Raw genomic sequence first — 20791 nt, 5'->3', positions numbered from 1 at the left:
GGTCTATTTGTCCCAATACCGTTGCCATCCCGTCATGGAACGCCTTCCGCTCCTGTTCTTGCCTCTTCAACTCCTCTTGCATACCTTTTCTCTTTTTTTTCAACTCCTTTCGCATTCGTTTTCCTTTTCGAAGCATCTCTTCGCAATCCCAATCGAAACGCCTTTTATTCCTGTCATAGGTGTGATCCAGTTGGCGTAATGCTTCCTTTACCTCCTTTCCGCGGCTCAAGCGCTCTTCCATTTCACCTTCACCCCAGGACAACGTTAAGCACTTGCCCCAACTGTCCAATCCTTCGCATAATCGGCTCACCGCCATATTGAAGCAAAAAACTGCTACTTCCACATCGAACCCAGCATTTAAAGAAGCCATTGGTCTGGCTCTGATATGCAGGAGGTAGCAAAACAAGGGCTGGCACAAATGCAGTCCACGGATGGCCGATGGGTCCCACCTCGACAGTCAGGGACTAAAGCGAGTAGTCGGGAGTGTATCGCAATCAGGATGTGTCGAGCTGTGTCGGAGAACCAGCAAATGAATCAGATGCGTGGCGAGACATGTAGGTGCGAGAAAAACATCATGTCGAGGCACGATACGTGTGGCCGAGGTTTGTCCCCTCTGCGTGGTGGGCTGCCCACCGAGGGAGAATGCAACAAAAATACACAGCGCGAGAAGGCGGGCTTCGGTGGGCACCAGCCCGCCTTTCATTCGGGTAACTGGGCTGGCCGAGTGGTTAAGCTCAGGCTATTACCTTTTAGCCACCGGTTAGAGTGGGCTCACGGGACACAGAACAGGGGGCAGTACGCCAAGTATCCTTGGACGGGAATGCTAGCAAGGCTACAAGTCATGCTAACACTGGTTATGGTCATGCTACTCGCATGGTTGGCACTCGAGGAGTGTTGCAAGGAAAATCGATGCAAGGGAACGAAATTCAGCGGGAGGAAAAGGCTGCTGAGAGTTACACAGGGGATAAGTGGGCAGTGGGTGACGCTGCCAACAGCCATAGACGCGCGGTGGATTCCTCCACGGCGCACAAACTGTGAAGGTTCGGAGAGGAGCAGGGGACAACTCCCTGAGGTCACGAGAGGTGTTGATAGTTCGGTGAGAACTGATGGTGGGGACGGCTCAAAGACAGGAGGTACGGCTGTACAACGCAAGAAAGGAGCGAATGGTTTTCCTTGGCTGGTTGCTTGGATGACGAGTACATCAGGAAGTATTTTGGGATGCATACATGCGCGTGATGCTGGACGAGGTAAGCCAAGTGTTGAGGAGAAAGCACATCGCTTTTTGGGTAATGTATATACTCTCGATAAGGACATCGAACTTTTTTTTGGGGGGGGGGGGGGGAGAGTGTTACGGGTCCCTCTCTTGGAGAGCATTCTCGGACCCTCCACCTCTCCTCGGCCCCTCGAGACTAACTCAAGTTCATGCTCCGAGGCCTCGAGGGCTCCGAGCCGACGAGAGGCCCCCGGTGTGGGAAGGCCCTTTAGTGGAAAGGGGCATCGAGTACTCACTTGGGGATGATGCGCAAGAACGCCCCTTGGTGGCTTTAAGAGGATTAGGTGATAAGGTCGGATGTGAAAGCAACTTGGAGGCGCCTAAGGGATTAAGGCCCAAAGGCATGCATAATGGAGGATTATTGAACCTTCGGGTTCCGGGGTCGCCACACAGGAAAGCTTGACAGGCTACTGGGCGCAAGGCCCCTACATTATGTTGGTTTATTGCTGATGCCCACAGTGGGCTGTGGGCTGGAATACACCCGTAGTGGGTTGTGGATCATTGCCTTCCGCCTGGTCTCCACTGAGCCAGAGCGTCGAGGTCGAATACACCCGTAGTGGGTTGTGGGTCATTGCTCTCCGCCTGGTCTCCACTGAGCCAGAGCGTCGAGGCCTTGTGTGGCAGCTTTGCATATCCACCTGGTCTCAGCTGAGCCAGAGTATCGAGCAGGTTTTTGAAGTTTCGGCTGGTCTCTCGACAGAGACTCGAGCCCATTTTCGTTGTATGCTATACGGGTGATCCTGAGGCTCCGAACCCGATTGTACTTCCTTTTTGGATTGAGCCGAGTTGGCTCCGCTAGTGACGCCGGCCACTATAGACCCGGCCATGGTTTGCTCTCGGGCTTGAGAAGCCCTCGTGTATCGATCTCTGCTGGAGCATAGTGATTTTCTCGTCATGTGAGACGAGGGGCCCTAACATTAAGGTCATCGCCATGAGCACATTAACCATCCGAGCAGTACGAGCCCACTTTCGACAATGGAGACATGGTTTTGACCCTGCTGCAAATGTTCTGGTAGAGGAGGCAGACCTACCCATCTCCGTCTGCTTCCCTAGTTTGCGGAGGGAGTACCTACCACTTTTGTCCAGGATAGGCTCAGCGATTGGGACTGTCCAGGAGACACCTCACAGGGTAGCCTCAGTAGCTGCCAAGGCGGCCGGCATTCCCTCGGTTCGCGTTCTGGTTAGGGACACCCATACTCTCCCGAAGGTCATCCTACTTCCTCAGGTGAGTGGAGGTTGGTTTATACAGAGCGTGGAGTATTCGGGCCTCCCGAATCAGTGCTTCATTTGCCGACAGATGGGCCATCTTGCAAAGGCCTGTCCACGAAGGAGGCCCCGACCTACACCACAGGCCCAGCCCCAGCCTTCAAGGACTGGCCAGCAACAACAAGCAAAGACACAAAGCACACAGGCAGAGCCACCCTCCGAGCCTGGGACTCCAGCGGAGGAGGGATGGCAGCAGGTTCGTAGTCGACGACGACAGGGGCCTCAGCGACAACCTGGCACTCAGAGTGGTCCTCACGCGCCTGCCCAACAACAGTGGATTCCCACGGGTAACCGATTCGGTCCTCTTCAACAGGACGAGGTCCCTGCTCCAACCTCCTGAAACCGGCCTGTTAACTTCAAAAAGGGTGATAGACTTTACTTCAAACCTTGATTTAGCTTTCACCCATTATTAGTCGTCTATTCTACCTGTGCTATAATGAATACAAGCTGCCCTGCACAACCTTGGCTGAATTTCTTCTGTTCTGGCCCGATTTCGACAGCATAATTGTACTAGGACCCTTCACAGTCAGTATCCCCACACATTAGATGACTTTCCCGACGCATACGCACACTTTGCAAAACCTGGCGAGAATCTGCAGCACGCTGAATTCTCTGTTTTCTGCCCTGAAAATGCGCCAGATCACCTGTACAGCCGTCCCTTCGCGTCCCCGAACCTCCTGGGGGTATTAAGGTCCGTTTAGGGCCGAAACCCTAAACCTGCAAAAATACACAGCAGGCTGTAATTCACTGTTTCGAGCTCCGTTTCGTGTGCCGGTCGCATCCGTAGCAAGTCCTCGAGCTCCCGCACCTGTAGGGCTACTTGCCCTTTGAATCGGACGGGATTTCGCACATGAAACCTCTCCGAATTCACCTGTACCTGCGGGGGATTAGCCGCTAGCTAATCCAGTACCTGTGCAAGAGGCTCTTGCCTCGGCAATCGCGCATGAACCCACACAACTGTACATTGGTCAATTGAAAAGCCCACTAGAGGGGCATAACATACTGCCATAGGGGTGAGAGAGAGTAGTGAGAGGTGTGCAGGTCATGACATCCTGCACCTCACTGTACATAGAGGGTAAGCCAACACTCCATTGAAGCTCTCCCACCTATGACAGCACTCAAAAATGAGCTCACAGCTGAAAATCACGTTTTTGCCTTCTCTTTAAGTAGTAAACTGGCCTCAGAGTGCCAAGTGTCACTCGTTTGTGCATTTTCCCGCTTTAGACCCTCGGGTCTAAAAATATTTCACTTGCAGCCTCTGTTGACTTGACCACAGAGTAACAAAATGATCCTCATGTCAAACTGCACGTAATGACGCGAAGACATTTTGTCGTCCAAAAATAGCAGTCCCTAAAATTTAGGAGTTTCTGCCATTGCATTCTTCTAGGTCATCTGACCCTCTTTGTACACTGCAGCCACACCTTGAACTGAAATGTAGCCTATGTAGCAAAGGATTCCGCTTTGGCTGGCCAATGACCCCACTTTGGCTAACCATAGTCCTTGTCCAACCTTAGTGCTCTTTAGCCCTCAGGCCTGGACTCTCTCTGAACAGTTCCACACTAGCTATGCAATGCAAGGCAGTTAGATTTCCAGAGGGGTGTTTCCAAAAGGTAAAACAAACGAAATTCCCCAAGGAAAGAGAAAATAAACAAAAACGGAATTGCCACTGGCTGGTGACATACCCCCCTCATGAAATCTCAAACGTCCTCGTTTGCACCTATGTCGTACATGCTTACAGTCAACACTCGGATGTATTCAACACCTGTCGACACATGCACTTCATTTGAGCTCACTGTAAGTAACATGTACATCATTTCTTTCAGAAGCCATTGTCACACTGACAATCCATGTAGCTCTGAATCTCAAGGAGTCAAGGTAGGTTGCAAACCAAGGTTTTAAGTTCCCATACTTTTAGTGACTCTGCAAGTTCACTTTTTTCCATCCACTTGACATCCAGAGGTGAATAGCTTTTGAATTTTACCAAACAGCACCTTGCAACCTTGCCTTTTCTTTTCTTTCTTTATGTGCCAAAATCTGTTTCAGGACCAAGATCTCGTCAAGTTCCTTGAATTCCGGTTTATCTTCAACTGGCATATCTTCTGGCACATCACCCACATAGGGTCTGAGAAGACTCACGTGAAACGCATTGTGAATCTTCCAACTCTCAGGCAATTTCAGCCTTTATGCAATATCACTGATTTGCATGCTGAGCATCGAAGACAATCTTTCTCTGCTCTTCATCTTGATCTTTGGAGATTAACCTGTGATCTACACTTATGCTGTCACTTTTATTGGGCGGAGAATTCTCTTTTTGACCCAATTTTGGCAGCATAACTGTAGTAGAAACCTTCACAACCAAAAATCCACATATCCAAGTGATTATCCACACATAATAGAGCACTTTTGCAAACCTGTCCTGGAAATTCAGCACGTTGAATTCTCTGTTTTTAGCTCCTAAAATGCTCCAGATCACTTGTATTACTGTCCTCTAGCTTCCCCAAAGCTCTTGGGACAAAAAGGCATCAAATAGGGTCAAAACCCTAAATCTGCAGAAAAATACAGCAAGCTGTATTTTCTTCTTTCGAGCTTTGTTTTGCGTGCCAATTGCACCAATTCGTAGCCTTTGATCTTCTACATCAGTAGGACTACTTGCCCTTTGATTTACACGAGATTTCTCGCAAGAAATCTTGTTAAATCATCCTGTACCTGTTTTGAATTAGCCTTTAGCTAATTCAGTACCTGTATGAAATCATTCCAAGTGGAAGGAGTCTATCCTTGTAACAACAGTGTATTCCACCACTGACTTGCATTTTTTTTCAGAAAAGTGGCAGCTTTCCTGACTTTAAATGCTCCTTCCAACAAATGCTTTGTCAAACTGTTCGAGGAAAGAGAAAACCTTTGTCCTCTCATCAAAGCCATTGAATGTGTCAATGGACTCACTGATCATCTTCTTTGTATGGCTTTAGCTTATCCATTGACTCCAAACTATCAAAAGAGACAGTTTCCATAATGGGTACACCTGTGGGAGCCATCTGTACTCCCTGGCCAATAACATGTTGATGTCCAGGTGTCATATTCACTGATTGGATTGAAAAACCAGCTATACCCAAGTTACCTTGTGACACCCCAAACTGAACTTGTGTGCCCTGAAATCCTGGGTGCAAACCAATGTTTGCATACATGGGGTTGGGCACCATGCCTTGCATACCCCTAAACACTGTTCCTGGCATGCCAAAACTGCCTTGAACTTGATGTGCTATTGATGAAGATTGTATGAACTCCATAAATCTTGGATTCTCCATCAATTGCTGGAACATGGTCACAGCAATAACAACCTACAAAGCTTTCTCTGCTTGGCTTGCACTCTCGCCAATTTCATGTGCAGTTGAAAGAGGCTGTCTATCCTCTGAAGAGGAACCCTCTTCCTTGTTGCCATCCATCCTGTATCCAAAGAAAGACTCGTAGCCTTTCTCACCTGTATCCAAAGAAAGACTCTCGTAGCCTTTCTCACCTATAAATGCAAAGAAAGACTCGTAGCCTTTCTCACATGTATCCAAAGAAAGACTCTCGTAGCCTTTCTCACCTGTAAATCCACTCGATCTACTTTCAAACTCTGTGTTTTCAAGGTCATCCCAAACTCTCTCCGTGTCTTTAACCCAAACTCACCAAGGCTCACTTTTTGAGGAAAAAGTGATTTAATCCCGCCGATGGAACCATGAAACCGGCTGTTAACTTCAAAAAGGACGGTAGACTTTACTTCAAACCTTGATTTAGCTTTCACCCATTATTAGTCGTCTATTCTACCTGTGCTATAATGACACAAGAGAGGGGAATGGGATACAGATGCTAGAATGCATCTGTATGCGAGTCAGACACCAGATTGGCCCCTAAATAGGCGCCCCTTTCGGTATTTCTTTATTCTTTAAAAGAGGGAATAAACCTTGTGGTTCCCTACAAGCTGCCCTGCACAACCTTGGCTGAATTTCTTCTGTTCTTGCTCGATTTCGGCAGCATAATTGTACTAGGCCCCTTCACAATCAGTATCCCCACGCATTAGATGACTTTCCCGACGCATACCCACACTTTGCAAAACCTGGCGAGAATCTGCAGCACGCTGAATTCTCTGTTTTCTGCCCTGAAAATGCGCCAGATCACCTGTACAGCGGTCCCCTCGCGTCCCCGAACCTCCTGGGGGTATTAAGGTCCGTTTAGGGCCGAAACCCTAAACCTGCAAAAATACACAGCAGGCTGTAATTCACTGTTTTGGGCTCCGTTTCGCGTGCCGGTCGCATCCATAGCAAGTCCTCGAGCTCCCGCACCTGTAGGGCTACTTGCCCTTTGAATCGGACGGGATTTCGCACGTGAAACCTCTCCGAATTCACCTGTACCTGCGGGGGATTAGCCGCTAGCTAATCCAGTACCTGTGCAAGAGGCTCTTGCCTCGGCAATCGCGCATGAACCCACATATCTGTACATTGGTCAAATGAAAAGCCCACTAGAGGGGCATAACATACTGCCATAGGGGTGAGAGAGAGCAGTGAGAGGTGTGCAGGTCAAGACATCCTGCACCTCACTGTACATAGAGGGTAAGCCAGCACTCCATTGAAGCTCTCCCACTTGTGACAGCACTCAAAAACGAGCTCACAACTGAAATCACGTTTTTGCCTTCTCTTTAAGTAGTAAACTGGCCTCAGAGTGCCAAGTGTCACTCATTTGTGCATTTTCCCGCTTTAGACCCTCGGGTCTAAAAATATCTCACTTGCAGCCTTTGTTGACTTGACCACAGAGTAACAAAATGATCCCCATGTCAAACTGCACGTGATGACGCGAAGACATTTTGCCGTCCAAAAATAGCAGTTCCTAAAATTTAGGAGTTTCTCCCATTACATTCTTCTAGGTCATCTGACCCTCTTTGTACATTGCAACCACACCCAGAACTGAAATGTAACATATGTAGCAAAGGATTCCGCTTTGGCTGGCCAATGACCCCACTTTGGCTAACCATAGTCCTTGTCCAACCTTAGTGCTCTTTAGCCCTCAGGCCGGGACTCTCTCTGAACAGTTCCACACTGCCTATGCAATGCAGGGCAGTTAGATTTCCAGAGGGGTGTTTCCAAAAGGTAAAACAAACGAAATTCCCCAAAGAAAGAGAAAATAAACAAAAATGGAATTGCCACTAGCTGGTGACACCTCCACCCCAGCTTCACCCTCGACAGCCCCCCCTACTACCGAGTTCCCTCCCTCCTCTTCAACCCCCCCCCCCCCCGCCTCCTGTTCCTTCCGCCTCTCCTCCTCGCCCCCCTTTCTTTGTCGATCCCCCCCCTCCCCCCACTCCCGTTCCAGTCCCACAGTCGACCCAGGGGGCAGGGCCTTCTTCAACTGCTAGGAGATCTCTTGGCAACGCCTTTGCTATGAGTCGCTTGGCGAGAGAGGGACAGCCTTTCTTGCGACCACCTCTTCTGGTACAGTCGTCTCCCTTTGCGGTCTGATGAGCTTCAACATTCGGCGCCGATGGGACTTCTTTGTCTAGGACTTTACACGCTTTCTCGACGACTCCTCACCAGACCTTGAGGCAGCCTGCTTCAGGATTCATGTTCTGTTCCTTGCAGCTAGGGGGATAAAGGCCTTGGACTCAATGGTTGGCTTCTCTTTTCCCCTTTGCGGCAGGGACCAGACTGAGTGGACTCTCGACTCAATGTTGGAGTGGTTTATAGACAGAGGCCCTAGAGTTCTCTCATCACATGGGAGACCTAGGAGTTACAGACTCTTTGGCCGTTGGCCAAGTTTGTTGTGATCCCTCCAGATGCAGCAGGATGTAGACACATTGTGGTTCACTTCTTTGCTGATACGCAGTGCCCGCCATGCTATGTACACATTCATGAGGACTCCTGGACAGAGGAGGTTGCTCTACGCACGGCTCGGTCTACTTGGACTTTGGCCAGGCACTCTTTGCAGTCACGCCTATCTAGAGGACGCTCGGATGCAGATTACTCCCCATCCAAGCCAGCCTCGAAGATAGCACGTTCAGCTGCTGCGGCAGCATCTGTTCTCTCTCGCTCCCCATGAGGATCGTCTCATGAAACGTGCAAGGATTAGGTGGGCCCCAATTTCAGCGTCAGAGGGGCCGACTGCATCAAGAGCTTCAGCAATGCCTTGTAGGAGGAGAGATTGACCTCCTTATGCTACAGGAGCATCATTTGTGTGAGAGCCGCATTAGACGTTGTGGTCAGCTTTTGCGTGGACGATATGATACTTTGTGGTCAGCTGCTTTTGGACCTGGAGGCATCCAGGGTGGGTTATGTATGACTATTGCGGATTCTTTGCAGTAGGCCATTGTGGGCAAAGGGACTATTGTGCCAGGCAGGGTTCTGTGGATCACTCTGCAGGTTCAGGGTTGCCTTGTGGGCTTCCTGAACATCTATGCGCCCAATGTGGCAGTGCACGAGCAGAGTTTTGGTCACAGATTGTTGAGTCTCTACCGCAGGCAGGGCAGTGGTGTATAGGGGGTGACTTCAACATGTTGGAGGACCCCTCTGACAGGATTGGTGGTAGCCATGCTACTGTGCATGGAGTTGAGCTGGCAGCTTGGGAGAGGTTTTGTATGACTCTTTAAGGGTTTCGGATGTGTGGCAGCATTCTAGCTTTGTGAGGCCCCCAGACAGCCTGGCCTTCTCTCGTTCGGACCGCAAAGTGGGAGGAGTGAATCTATCGCGGATAGATCGCTTCTACACGAGTGACCACTTTTGTGACTTGGGTGGGACAGTTGGCATTCTGGCAGGGACTTCCTTATTGGACCATGCACCAGTGATCCTCACAGTGTCACATAGGCAGAGGAGGGGGAGCACGATGCTTCGCATCGCTAAGAGGGTCTTGCTGGACTCTACACTCCTAGAGCGAGTGGAGGCTCTTTGGACAGAGAGCTTAGACATGCATGATTCTCCTGCTAACAGAGTGGCCTCAGGACTAGCTCAGCTTAGTCGATTCTTTCTTCGGGAGTCTTTGGCTCGCCTGGCTGCAGCGAGAGAGGAGGAGCAACGTCTCCGACGCGCCGTTGCTTCCTTGCAGAGGATGCAGGAGTAGCATCCAGACAGTCCTTGGTTGGAGAAGCAGCTACAACAGGCTCGCCAGGAGCTTGTTAGCACAGAGGAGCGACGCCATGAGTTTGCTTTCCATCGACAACCATCTCAGTGGACACAAGTGGGTGACAGAGTGACTAGTGCTTTCTTTGAGGCAGTGGGACCTCGGCATACGCATCATAGACCAAGAACGGGAAACCGGAACGGGAACGCCAAACAAAATGCCATTCCCTGTTACGGGTACTCACGTTTGAAACACGGAACGGGGATTCGGAACGGGAACTTGGAATGGGAACGGGGAACGGAGACCTGAAAACGACCATTCCCTATTACTATGATACGCATGCCAAGGTCAGTCATTTGAGGAGGCCCGACGGGTCAGTTGCTTCTGAGCCAGAGGACATGCATGCAGTTGCTACTGACTTCTACCATGAGTTACTGTCTGCAGAGCCCCAGTCAGAGCGTCAGGATGCATGCAGAGAGCAGGTGTGGGCACAGATGCCTTGTCTTGTGACTGAGGACATGCGTCAAAGGATTGAGCTGCCACTTCAGCTTGAGGAGTTGCACAAGGCTCTTAGTGCACTCCCCCGTGGTAGCTGTTCTATTAGGTGCAGCGGAATGAATGTTGTATTTTCTCAAGATTAGTGATCTTTATTGCTCAAGGTTCCTTTTAGTTCTTGAGCCTTCCGTCTTGTAGAGTGCTGTGATCACGAACAAAGTGAGTGGATATTGTGTGTGCAAGTGAATGAGACTGAGAGAAGGAGAGAGAAGAGATACGACACCGAGAGGTTGTAAAACCCTCCTCCGAAGGCCCCACTCTCGTCGGCGAGAGTGGTCCACTTTGATTGCACAAAGGCGTACAATGCCAAAGCAATGGACTGATGCAATGAGACTGTGCCGATGATGACGATGGTGATGACGACGACGACTTGATGGCTGAAATCTGTGATCTTCTAATCGCTAAATTCGGGGACTGTTTCGGTGGCTGAAAATGACTGTTTTGGCTGCGTTTTATGGCTGAAAATGGGGCAGCATCTGCAACCAACTTTGGGGGAATCTGCTACTGTTCATAAGGCTGAAAATCTGCGTTTTCTGCTGCGGTGTGGCTGAGAATCAAAAACGCTGAGGTTTCTTGCTGTTGGTCAAAAATGCCAGGCAGATCTGCACTTGAAATCCAAAAACGCTGGTATGCTTGACTTGCTGATCGATCTGCTAGCTTTAGTATATTGCTCAAAACGCTGGGAAATTCAGCAATGCTTGCATTAGCAAAAACGCTAAGGGATGGGCTGAGCCTGTCGCGGGAAAAGTGCCAGAACGGGAGGCTTATGGCGATGGCTGTACGGAGAAAAACGCCAAGGGAGGGGTGGTGATGGCGAGGGTCTACTGCTGGGAAGGGGGGGTTACTGCTGAGAAGTTGCCTATTGAGCGGGAAGCTCCTGCTGCCTCTTCTGCCAGAAAGTGCTAACTTGGGTTTGCTTATATATTAACTTAGCAAAATTGCCCTACCTACTTTTGTTGGAAAGTCACTTAAAAATAATAAGTGAAAATAACCAATAAATAGGAAAATAGGCTAAATGCACTGGAAAACTCCCCTAACTGATGCTAATAAATTCTGATGGGAATTCCGATGATCATGTTGTGTGCAACCGGAGGATATGCATCTATGCTAAGTGACAGGGCATGCAAGGTCTACGAATAGACTCACAAAAGTGACATATCACTGCTAATCTAACTTGATCGGACTGACTGAACCCTGCTGTGGTGTAGCTTGTCCACAGACACATAGGGTTGGGATGTGTCACGTGACATCCCCTCCTTTTCAAAGTGAGGTACTGGTACTGAACTGTATGGCGTCGAGGGAGATCGCCAACAGCATCCGGAATCCTGGAAGGGACTCTTGGCCAGCCCACTCTGATGTGTGGGTTGTGCGGTACTTGAACTTCATGAAGGTCTGCAACGCTTGCTTCTTTGGGCCGCGTCGAAAGCGACAAAGTCTTCTGAATCTCCTTTCTTGCTTCAACTTCGTCTAGAGTCCTGCTTCGTTTGTCTTCAAGAATCTCCATGGCTGAAAATTCCTGAAACCATCTCCAACACAAAACCATGAACATACCTATTCCATGTAAAGTGAAGGAAAAAAATCTTGTCTTCTCTAAAGACTGTGTATGCAATGTAGATGAACATAGAGACGGAGTGACAACCCGTTCATCAAACACTGCAAACAATGCGCTCGAATCTTTTCTGTTTGATCAAAATCAATCAACTGTGGCAAATCACAATGGAAATGCCCATGCTTGGTGCTCATACTATCATGTGCTCTTTCGGAAATTGTGTCATGCTAAGGAAGCGACATGGAATGCGACTTCCTTACATACAAACTTTTCAGCTTTTCATGAACAATCCGCATACATTCGTGCTCATCCATGAGAGAAACGTGCTCAACATACAATATGGCATGCCTAGGAAAAGGGATCACATAACGATGCTGACTAAAATACAGGAAACCTTCACGAATGAAACACTCGAACAATGCGTGCGTATCAATCATGTGAACACATAATACTTCCTGTGATGGTTCTTTGGACCAAGGCTCGAGAGCCAAGATCGCTTCTTCTGGATCTATCGAATCTTCTTGTGGGGGATCTGTGGACCTCGACTCAAAAGCCAAGATCAATTCTTGGTGATGGATTGAATCTACAACGAGGTTAGCTTCGCTAGAAAAAACATCAACTAACACATCATCCTTGTGAACAATCCCATCTTCTTCATGCAACTCACCATGCTTGTGAGAAATCACATCTTGATCATGCAAATCATCATACTTGTGAGAAATCACATCTTGGTCATGCAAATCATCATGCTTGTCATTGTCATCCAAATCATTATGCAAATCATCATGCTTGTCATTGTCATCCAAATCATTATGCAAATCATTGGCATCCAAATCATCATGCTTATCATTGTGCTTCAAATCATCATGCAAATCATTATCATTCAATTCATCATGCTTCTCATCATGCAAGTCATTGTCAATCAAATCATCATCATGCTTTACACAATCATGCAAATCCTGTGTGTCATGCAGTGGAGAAGAAGAGACTGGGAGAGTCTCCGTCTCCTGAATCTCTTGCATCGGTGCCGGCACTGGAGACAAGAGTCGCAAGAACTCTTGCATGTGTCGGTCGCGCTGTTCTTGTCTTGCCTTTCTTGTTGCTTCTCTTTCTACTTCTCTTTCTGCTTTTTCTTCTGCGAGTCTGCGTTTCATTTCTGCCATTCTTTCCTTAAACGTCTGCTTTAACTCCTCCAAAGGAGTTAGTGCAATCTTTGTCGTAGATGGGGAAGGGTCGGAAAAACCTCCTAGTGGGGAAAATTCTTCTTCGCCTCTCATGCTCATCACCTCCAAGCGAAGTATCCATTCCGCTTTGAGTGACGACCATTTTGCAATCGTGGGTTCTTGGGGGTCTTGGGTTCTTAAGTTCACAAGGAACTTGGGTTCTTGAGGTTCTTGAGGTTTTCTTTCGCTTGCAAATCGCGTTGGAGAAGGATCTTCTCTTCACCCGAGTTCTACCCTTTTCTGCGGGCGCACCCCTTGGCGGCCTTGCGCTCACACCAAGGTTGCTTTTTCCCACCTCACGTCGATTGGCCGGCCGCTAAGTGCACGGTCCGCTCTCAATGAGTGAAAAGAGACACAAGGGGAGGTTGGACAAGCCCTTCTTTCTTGGGATTCCTGTCACTCTTCAACAAAACATGATTAGGAATCGCCACGCCCAAGTAAACTTGGGTTCGTGCGATCACAACAAGCAAAAAATATTCTTGTGGTTCCGGTGGTTCTTTCCTGGAGTAATGCAGAACACTTCCAAAGCTTTGATACCAATGTAAGGTGCAGCGTAATGAATGTTGTATTTTCTCAAGATTAGTGATCTTTATTGCTCAAGGTTCCTTTTAGTTCTTAAGAAAGGAGAGAGCCTTCCGTCCTGTCGAGTGCTGTGATCACGAACAAAGTGAGTGGATATTGTGCGTGCAAGTGAATGAGACTGAGAGAAGGAGAGAGAAGAGATACGACACCGAGAGGTTGTAAAACCCTCCTCCGAAGGCCCCACTCTCGTCGGCGAGAGTGGTCTACTTTGATTGCACAAAGGCGTACAATGCGAAAGCAATGGACTGATGCAATGAGACTATGCCGATGACGACGACGGTGATGACGACGACGACGACTTGATGGCTGAAATCTGTGATCTTCTAATCGCTGAATTCGGGGACTATTTCGGTGGCTGAAAATGACTGTTTTGGCTGCGTTTTTATGGCTGAAAATGGGGGAGCATCAGCAACCAACTTTGGGGGAATCTGCTACTGCTCATAAGGCTGAAAATCTGTGTTTTCTGCTGCGGTGTGGCTGAGAATCAAAAACGCTGAGGTTTCTTGCTGCTGGTCAAAAATGCCAGGCAGATCTGCACTTGAAATCCAAAAACACTGGTATGCTTGACTTGCTGATCTGCTAGCGTTAGTATATTGCACTCGAAAATTTCGTAACTGATGCTAATGGATTCTGATGGGAATTCCGATGATCATGCTGTGTGCAACCAGAGGATATGCATCTATGCTAAGTGACTGGACATGCACGGTCCACGAATAGACTCACAAAAGTGCCAGATCACTGCTAATCTAACTTGATCGGACTGACTGAACCCTGCTGTGGTGTAGCTTGTCCACGGACACATAGGGTTGGGATGTGTCACGTGACATGTTCAGGTGAGGATGGCTTGACTCCCAGTTTTTTCTTGGAGTATTGGGACTTGCTTGGCCCAGATCTCTGTAGTGCTTTTCAATACATCTTGCACACAAGAGAGATGCCTCACAGCATGAGTGGGGGCCTGATCTACCTCATTCCCAAGGGGGGTGGCTCCTTGGATGAGATTCGACAGTGGCGCCCCATCACCATCCTCAACTCAGCCTACAAAATTCTTGCCAAGGCTCTGAGTTTGAGGATTCATCCACTTCTAGAGAGCCTTATACATGGGACTCAGACAGGTTTTGTCAAGGAGCGTAGTATCCTTGACAACATCTTTACTTTTTGGGAGGCTTCTGCCCTAGCGCGGCTCCGTGGTGAGGATGTGGTGATTCTTCTTCTCGATTTTGAGAAGGCCTACGACAAAGTTAACTGGGACTTTCTGGAGGGCACTCTACGCAGAATGGGCTTCTCAGATGCTTGGATCAGAGGGGTGTGAGCTTTATACAGACGGGCACACAATCAAGTACTTTTGTCAGAAGGTAGAGGTGATCGTTTCATGCTCACACGTTCGGTCAGACAAAGCTGCCCTCTTGCCCCCTTCCTCTTTCTGTTCTACGCTGAGGCGATGCGCAAGTTTTTAGTGTCGTAGCAAGTTGGTTTACGGGGCTTAGCACTTCCTCTTCTGGGAGATGAGCTATTGGACGTTGAGTTTGCAGACGACTTAGCCTTGTACTTGGATGGCCAGGAGGCCAACCTTCACAAGTGTGAGCAGGCTCTAGAGACCTTCTGTTGTGCATCTGGCGCACTGATCAACTGGAGAAAGACTGTGGCTTTCTCGGTTGGTAGTGCTCTTGTGCCCGATTGGATGCCAGGTGAGGGTTTCAGGTGGATTCCCCCAGGGACTGCAGTTCGGTACTTGGGCTGTCAAGTTGGTTTGGACTTGTCTAGCAGCAGATTGCTCCCCTCCTCCTGTCTATCAGGAGGAAGTTGTTACATTGGAGCTCCGCACGACTTTCTCTGGCAGGCAGAGTTGTAGTGGCCAACCATGTGTTGTTGGCTACTATGTGGTACATCACTTCTTGTTGGATCTTCTCGAGTTCTTGTATCAGCCAGGTAGAGAGGCTGATCAAGAACTTCCTTTGGTCAGGGCGTGACACTCAGATAGCCCGGGCCAAAGTGGCTTGGCAGGTCATCACTCTTCCTTGTTCTCAGGGAGGGCTTGGGATAATAGACCCAGCACAGCAGAGCAGAGCCCTTCTTAGGAAGTTCATCGTCAGAGGACTTATTTCAGGTGAGGAGCCCTAGAAGGAGTTCTTGCTGCAACGGCTTTGTGCTAGGGTGCCTCAGGCTGGAGGCCCTTGGCGACCTTCGACCAGATGGATCTTCACAGAGATGCGCAGAGTTGGCTTGAGCAAGAGACTAGAGGACCGCTTCGCTGTGAGTTTGCTTCGATCATGGGAGCATTTGCGATGCGGCCTGGAGCAGCGTCAGCCTACTTGCACGGAGGAGCGCCTGAGACAGCTTCTTGTTTGGAACCCCATGGTTAGCACTCAGAGAGACCACTTGGTTGGTAGTCGGCTTCATGTTTCTTGGGGTCCCATGGCAGCGGGTCCAGCGAGCTCTTTAGATGACTAATTACAATTTTCAGGCTTGTCAGAGGAGCTGCAGGGCTTTCAGCTACAGGGCATGAGAGGGGTGTAGAGCATGTGCCAGGACATCTCAAAGGCAGTACCAGCTGAGTGGCTCGCACCTCTCGAGCCAACAGCGCCCAGATGGATGGGAGCCTTCACGCAACTGGAGGTTCTCATCTCAGTTCAGGCTTGCTCAGAGACTGTACCCTCCCTGTTTTTCGAGTTACAGGGTGAGGGACGCTTACAGCGAGTTGCAGTAGAGGCTCCGCAAGTGGCAGACTGCTGTTTTCAGAGGATCCGAGTGGTGGGGCTGGTGGAAGATAGCTCAAACTCAAGTGCCAGGCCCGTGAGAGTGGACCAAGCAGCTGTCCCCCAAAGTATACTGCTGAGCCGTGGAAAGAGTAGGCATTAGCCGAAGAACACGAAGCCACACCTAGTGTGCCAAAGGATAGTCCCAAAGACAGTGACACTGACTCTCCACAAGATGGTCACAAGCTGCACATGCGGCCGAGAGACCACTATGTACAAGCCAGCTCCCAACTGTTGTAGCTCTGTGTGCGACCAGCCACTGAAACAAAGTGACTCGCCTCGACTGTCTGGAGTCCCACAACCTCTCCCAAAAAGCTGCCAAGAACTCAGCTGAGACCCTACTCCTGCCAATGAGGTGTTGCAGCAAGGGAAGCCTCTCTGTGCTGCCAGTATGTGACGTCCCAGTCAAACAGTGTACTGAAAGAAAGGGACACCTGGGTGGTCTGCAGAAGAGAAAGGGTGCCTCCAAAGCCACTCTCCAGGATCCCATTGTACTCGTACCATTGGACAGCTCTCCCTAGCCCACAGTTTCCAGTGTCCAGTCTCGAGAGCTGTTGGGTCAAGATCGATGACACAAGTCCTCCGACAGTTTCACCCGAATTTTAACCCTCCTTAAAAACTTATAAATTAAATCATTTAATGATTTAATTTGTTGGGTTGGTGGACAGTTTGCCCTACCTCAACCTAAAGGAGTTTATAACTAGCAAATTGGGCCTCTAAAGCAAGCATCAAGCCTAGCGTTTCCAAGCATTACAGCAAGCGCCTAGATCAGCTCAGCGTTTTGGAGACAGAGCAGCCCAACGTTTTTGCAACCAGATCTAACAGCGTTTTCAAATTTTCAACCTAGCGCTTGTACATCTGGAGATCATCCCCTAGCGTTTTCAGATTCCAGCCTATCCCCTTCCAGTTTTGCTTGGATCTGGCATCGCTAGCGTCTTCCCATTGTAATCCAGTACTTTGGCAACCCAACGAGCCTCCCCTCGACAATTCTCTCGCTCTCATTGAGGGCTCCATTGTTGTCCATCATTGGCATCGTCAAGACCTGCGTTTTCGGTCCTTCGTTCCTCTCATATCGGGAGAGTAAATCTGCCCCAAATCTACCCCTTGGTGGCCATCCGCAATCCCACATCGAAAAGGATCCAAGGTGCATCAAATCAGCCCCAGAGGTCCCTCATCTTCAAGAGTTACCACGGCAACATTCATCGTTCGAGTCTACTAGGAGTTACCACGACAACATTCATCGTTCGAGTCAATAGAGTCTGCACTTGAAGTATTGCATGTGTGTACATTCCATTTACGTAATCTAAAGCCAATACCACATTGGCAACAGTGTGGGGAGGTCCTAAGAGGGCTGGTTGGGAACCCATCGTGTGTCATTCTCTCTCTCTCTCTCTCTCCCCCCCCCCCCCCTCTCTCTCTCTCTCTCTCTCTCTCTCTCTCTCTCTCTCTCTCTCTCTCTCTACATATTTCTATTGCACTCTCATTCCCTCTCTTCAGGGAAAGGTAAAAGGAACCGTCATTCAAGCCAGAAGGAAACACTAATGCAAGGAAAGGAAGCAAAGGATTTGTGAAAGTGTAAAACCTAGACCTTCACCATTTCAATTATGTTGCACTTGACATTGGTATCAGAGCTTTGAAGATTTTGCACTAATTCACTAGTCTTTGAATACTTAAATTGAAACAAAATGAAGTAACAACATAGAGTGTAGGAGTTCCACTTCCAAATGTTCGGGCCCCAAAGTCTGGCATAGATCCCCAAGGCTCATATTTATAGGCATTGATACAAAAGCAACTGAGGTCCAACAGCTAGGCGCCTTCCAAAAGCTTTGTTGGCTACAAACAAATGCCTCAAAAAGCCGTAAAGTCAATTGCTTTCACAACTGACAATAAAAAGCTACCACGTCATTCTGCCACACCATCAACGTATGGTTGTATGTTGGTTTGATTGTTAGCAATCAAAAGTGTTAACCCCCATAAATATTTTCCCCAATCAATTTTTACTCCACATCTTATGATAATCCATTTCAATAAAAACCGCCTCAAAACCCTTCACAATTTGTAGTTTACTAGATCTTAACGCATAGATATTTAATGTTTTTGGTTCTAGACCCAAAACTTCAATACCATTTGATAACCATAAAACCATATTACTTTCACACATGGTGTAGCTCTCTTTCATGACTAGTGATCCTTTAAAGAAAGGCTAGAAATCTCAAAGAAAATGACCTATACCAATAACTTCTAAGGCCCAAAGTAAAAAAAATTAAAAAGAAAAAAAATTACCTTCAAAGATAGATTTGTAAGTGTCTTTTCTCGTAAGACACGATCAAGAAAATTGTACCAAATTTGTGAAGAAGGACCATATATAAGAAATCCATAAGAAGTCATTCGTAGTGCCCTGAGCCAATCATAGCCTTCGAGACTTTTCTTGCTAGTGAACTATAATTGGACAAAGAAATGGCTTCAAACACTTCCCAAAGAAAGAAAATTACCATACAAAAGTAACTTGGGGTATTTTGTGTAAACACACGCGCACATGCAACCATACGTATGTGTGTATTTATGCATATATACAAGCTTGTGTCCATGCCACACAAGATAAAGATGGTGATCCTATTCTTTCGGTTCAAACAAGCAAAGAAGTTGTTGAGTTTTCAAGTTGATTGGTTTGTTGTTCACCTCATTTTTAGCCTACATAAGGCCTTATTAAAGCATAAAACTCTTGGGAGCAATTGTAGACCATTCAAGAAAGCTTGATGATTAGTGCCACATGGCGAGCCAATGATGGCAAACCTTTTTCTTGTAAAAGGAGCATTAAGTAAGCATTGTCTTATATATAAGTAGTCCCTATGTGAGAGATGGTTGAAATTTATATTTCTATTTCAAAGTGGATCACACAATCGCCCACACACAATTTTCTCATCCTCTTTTGTAGACCATTGGGATTTTATATTATGTTGTCTCTATTTGTATCAAAATTCAATCTTCTCTCTTGCATTTGTGTAGTTCTAGGCGTTTCAAATGTAAGAATTAAGTCTTTTACCCTATCTCATGGTGAATGCCTTTAAAGTTGGCTCTTGTTCAAGACTCTTTAAAGTACGTTTCTCTCATTATATTTTGCCCATCTCTTTAGTCTAAACATTTTAGGTAATTTCCTCTTTGTCTTTTTTGCTTTCTATTTTGTGAGCTGAGTTTGTGTTTTATCCAAATGTTTTAGTTGGTTAGATCATAATTTCTTACTTTTCTCACTTTATTAGCTCCCACACATTCAGTCGACTCCTTTATTATGATTCAAATAAAAGAGAAACATAAGATAAGCTTATTCGAAATGAACATCAGCATATCAAAATCTATATTAAAAATTCATTCACACCATGAACATGAGATAAAGTGCAAAGCTTTGATTGCTCAACTTCAAATGCTTGTCCAAGTGTGCAACGGAAGAGAAACACAAACACGAGAACATGCAAAGACACATGCGAGAGAAGGAAGAGCGGGGGGGGGGGGGGGGGGGGGGCAGGTCAATGACTCCAGCACAGAATGATGCAAGATGACCAATGAGTAAGGTCTGAGTCAGACAAAGCCTTTAAAAATCTCCAATGGAGAAAACCCATAACACTAGGCAAAATGTGTGGTGCAAACTCTATATGTGCCTAGAATCCCTACCACAAGGGTGAAAGGTGGCCAACCCACAAACAGAGGCCTTTGTCCGCGTGGGAAAAGCCATAAGTAGGAGTGAAAGCATCTAGAAGGTGAACGTAAAGGTCTAACAATGCTAGCAACGTGCATACACATGCATTTTCATCTACAATACACAAATGTATGTGCGAAAAATATGTATTATGTGTGTGTGTGCGTGCGTGCATGCGCCCGCGCTCGCTTTCATGTGCACCTATATACAATCATAAAAACATATGGATATATCATACATAAATTTACGCCACAGAACAGAACACAGAGAGGAAGTTATTTGCTATACCTCTGTTTGAAGGTCAGTTGGCTGGTTCAGGGTAGCCAAGATCCATCGTGAGCGCAGCTGAGCAGCGGTGTCACCGAGCAATGCAAGAACGCCGGCCGTGCAGGCAGCTTTGAGTGGGAAGCGCAGCTCCGTGGGCTGCTCATCGTTTGCAGAAGGGGAAGGGCGGGCATCGCCACCTGCAGTAGCAGAGGCCGGAGTCGATAACCGCCAGCGCAGAGCTCCGCTGGAGGAGGAAAAGGAACAGGACGAAGTCCACAACCGAGACAATGGGCCGTCCATGTCCCTTGCCCGCCCACTGCTGAGGAATCGGTGAGCGTCATGAGTTCAAACATAATGTGGATGTGCATTCTTTTTTTCTTTTTTCTTTTTTTGCAGAACTTACAATATGTGAGTGTATTGTATTAATATCAGACAATGCTCAATCGAGCCACAGCCACAAGCATTACTCAAAAAGATCATGCAAGACAGCACCGAAACTGTCGGGGGGGGGGGGGGGGGGGGGGGGGGTTGGAACCCCCAAACCCAAACAAA

The 20791-nt window shown here is 47.9% G+C and overlaps 1 protein-coding gene and 1 pseudogene across 1 annotated transcript in view; one reads left to right on the top strand and one right to left on the bottom strand.

Annotated features, from left to right (window-relative positions):
* Positions 1-20573, bottom strand: part of LOC147459194 (protein sym-1-like) — a 54931-nt gene extending 34358 nt beyond the window's left edge. Inside the window, exons 1-2 of the mRNA XM_086510509.1 lie at positions 20261-20573; positions 18565-18720 (exon numbers count right to left, since the gene is read on the bottom strand). Of these exons, the coding sequence (XP_086366635.1) occupies positions 18565-18720; positions 20261-20539 (435 nt within the window). The 5' untranslated portion in view covers positions 20540-20573. The remainder of the gene's footprint in view (positions 1-18564; positions 18721-20260) is intronic.
* On the top strand, positions 35-1676 carry LOC147459195 (uncharacterized; annotated as a pseudogene).
* Positions 20574-20791: the final 218 nt, after the last annotated feature.

The sequence above is a fragment of the Adiantum capillus-veneris genome, chromosome 4, assembly GCF_014529385.1.
Source record: "Adiantum capillus-veneris isolate H3 chromosome 4, ASM1452938v2, whole genome shotgun sequence".
NCBI lineage: Eukaryota > Viridiplantae > Streptophyta > Polypodiopsida > Polypodiales > Pteridaceae > Adiantum > Adiantum capillus-veneris.
The sequence above is the reverse complement of the archived record's forward strand: the minus strand, read 5'-3'. Positions and strand labels throughout refer to the sequence as shown.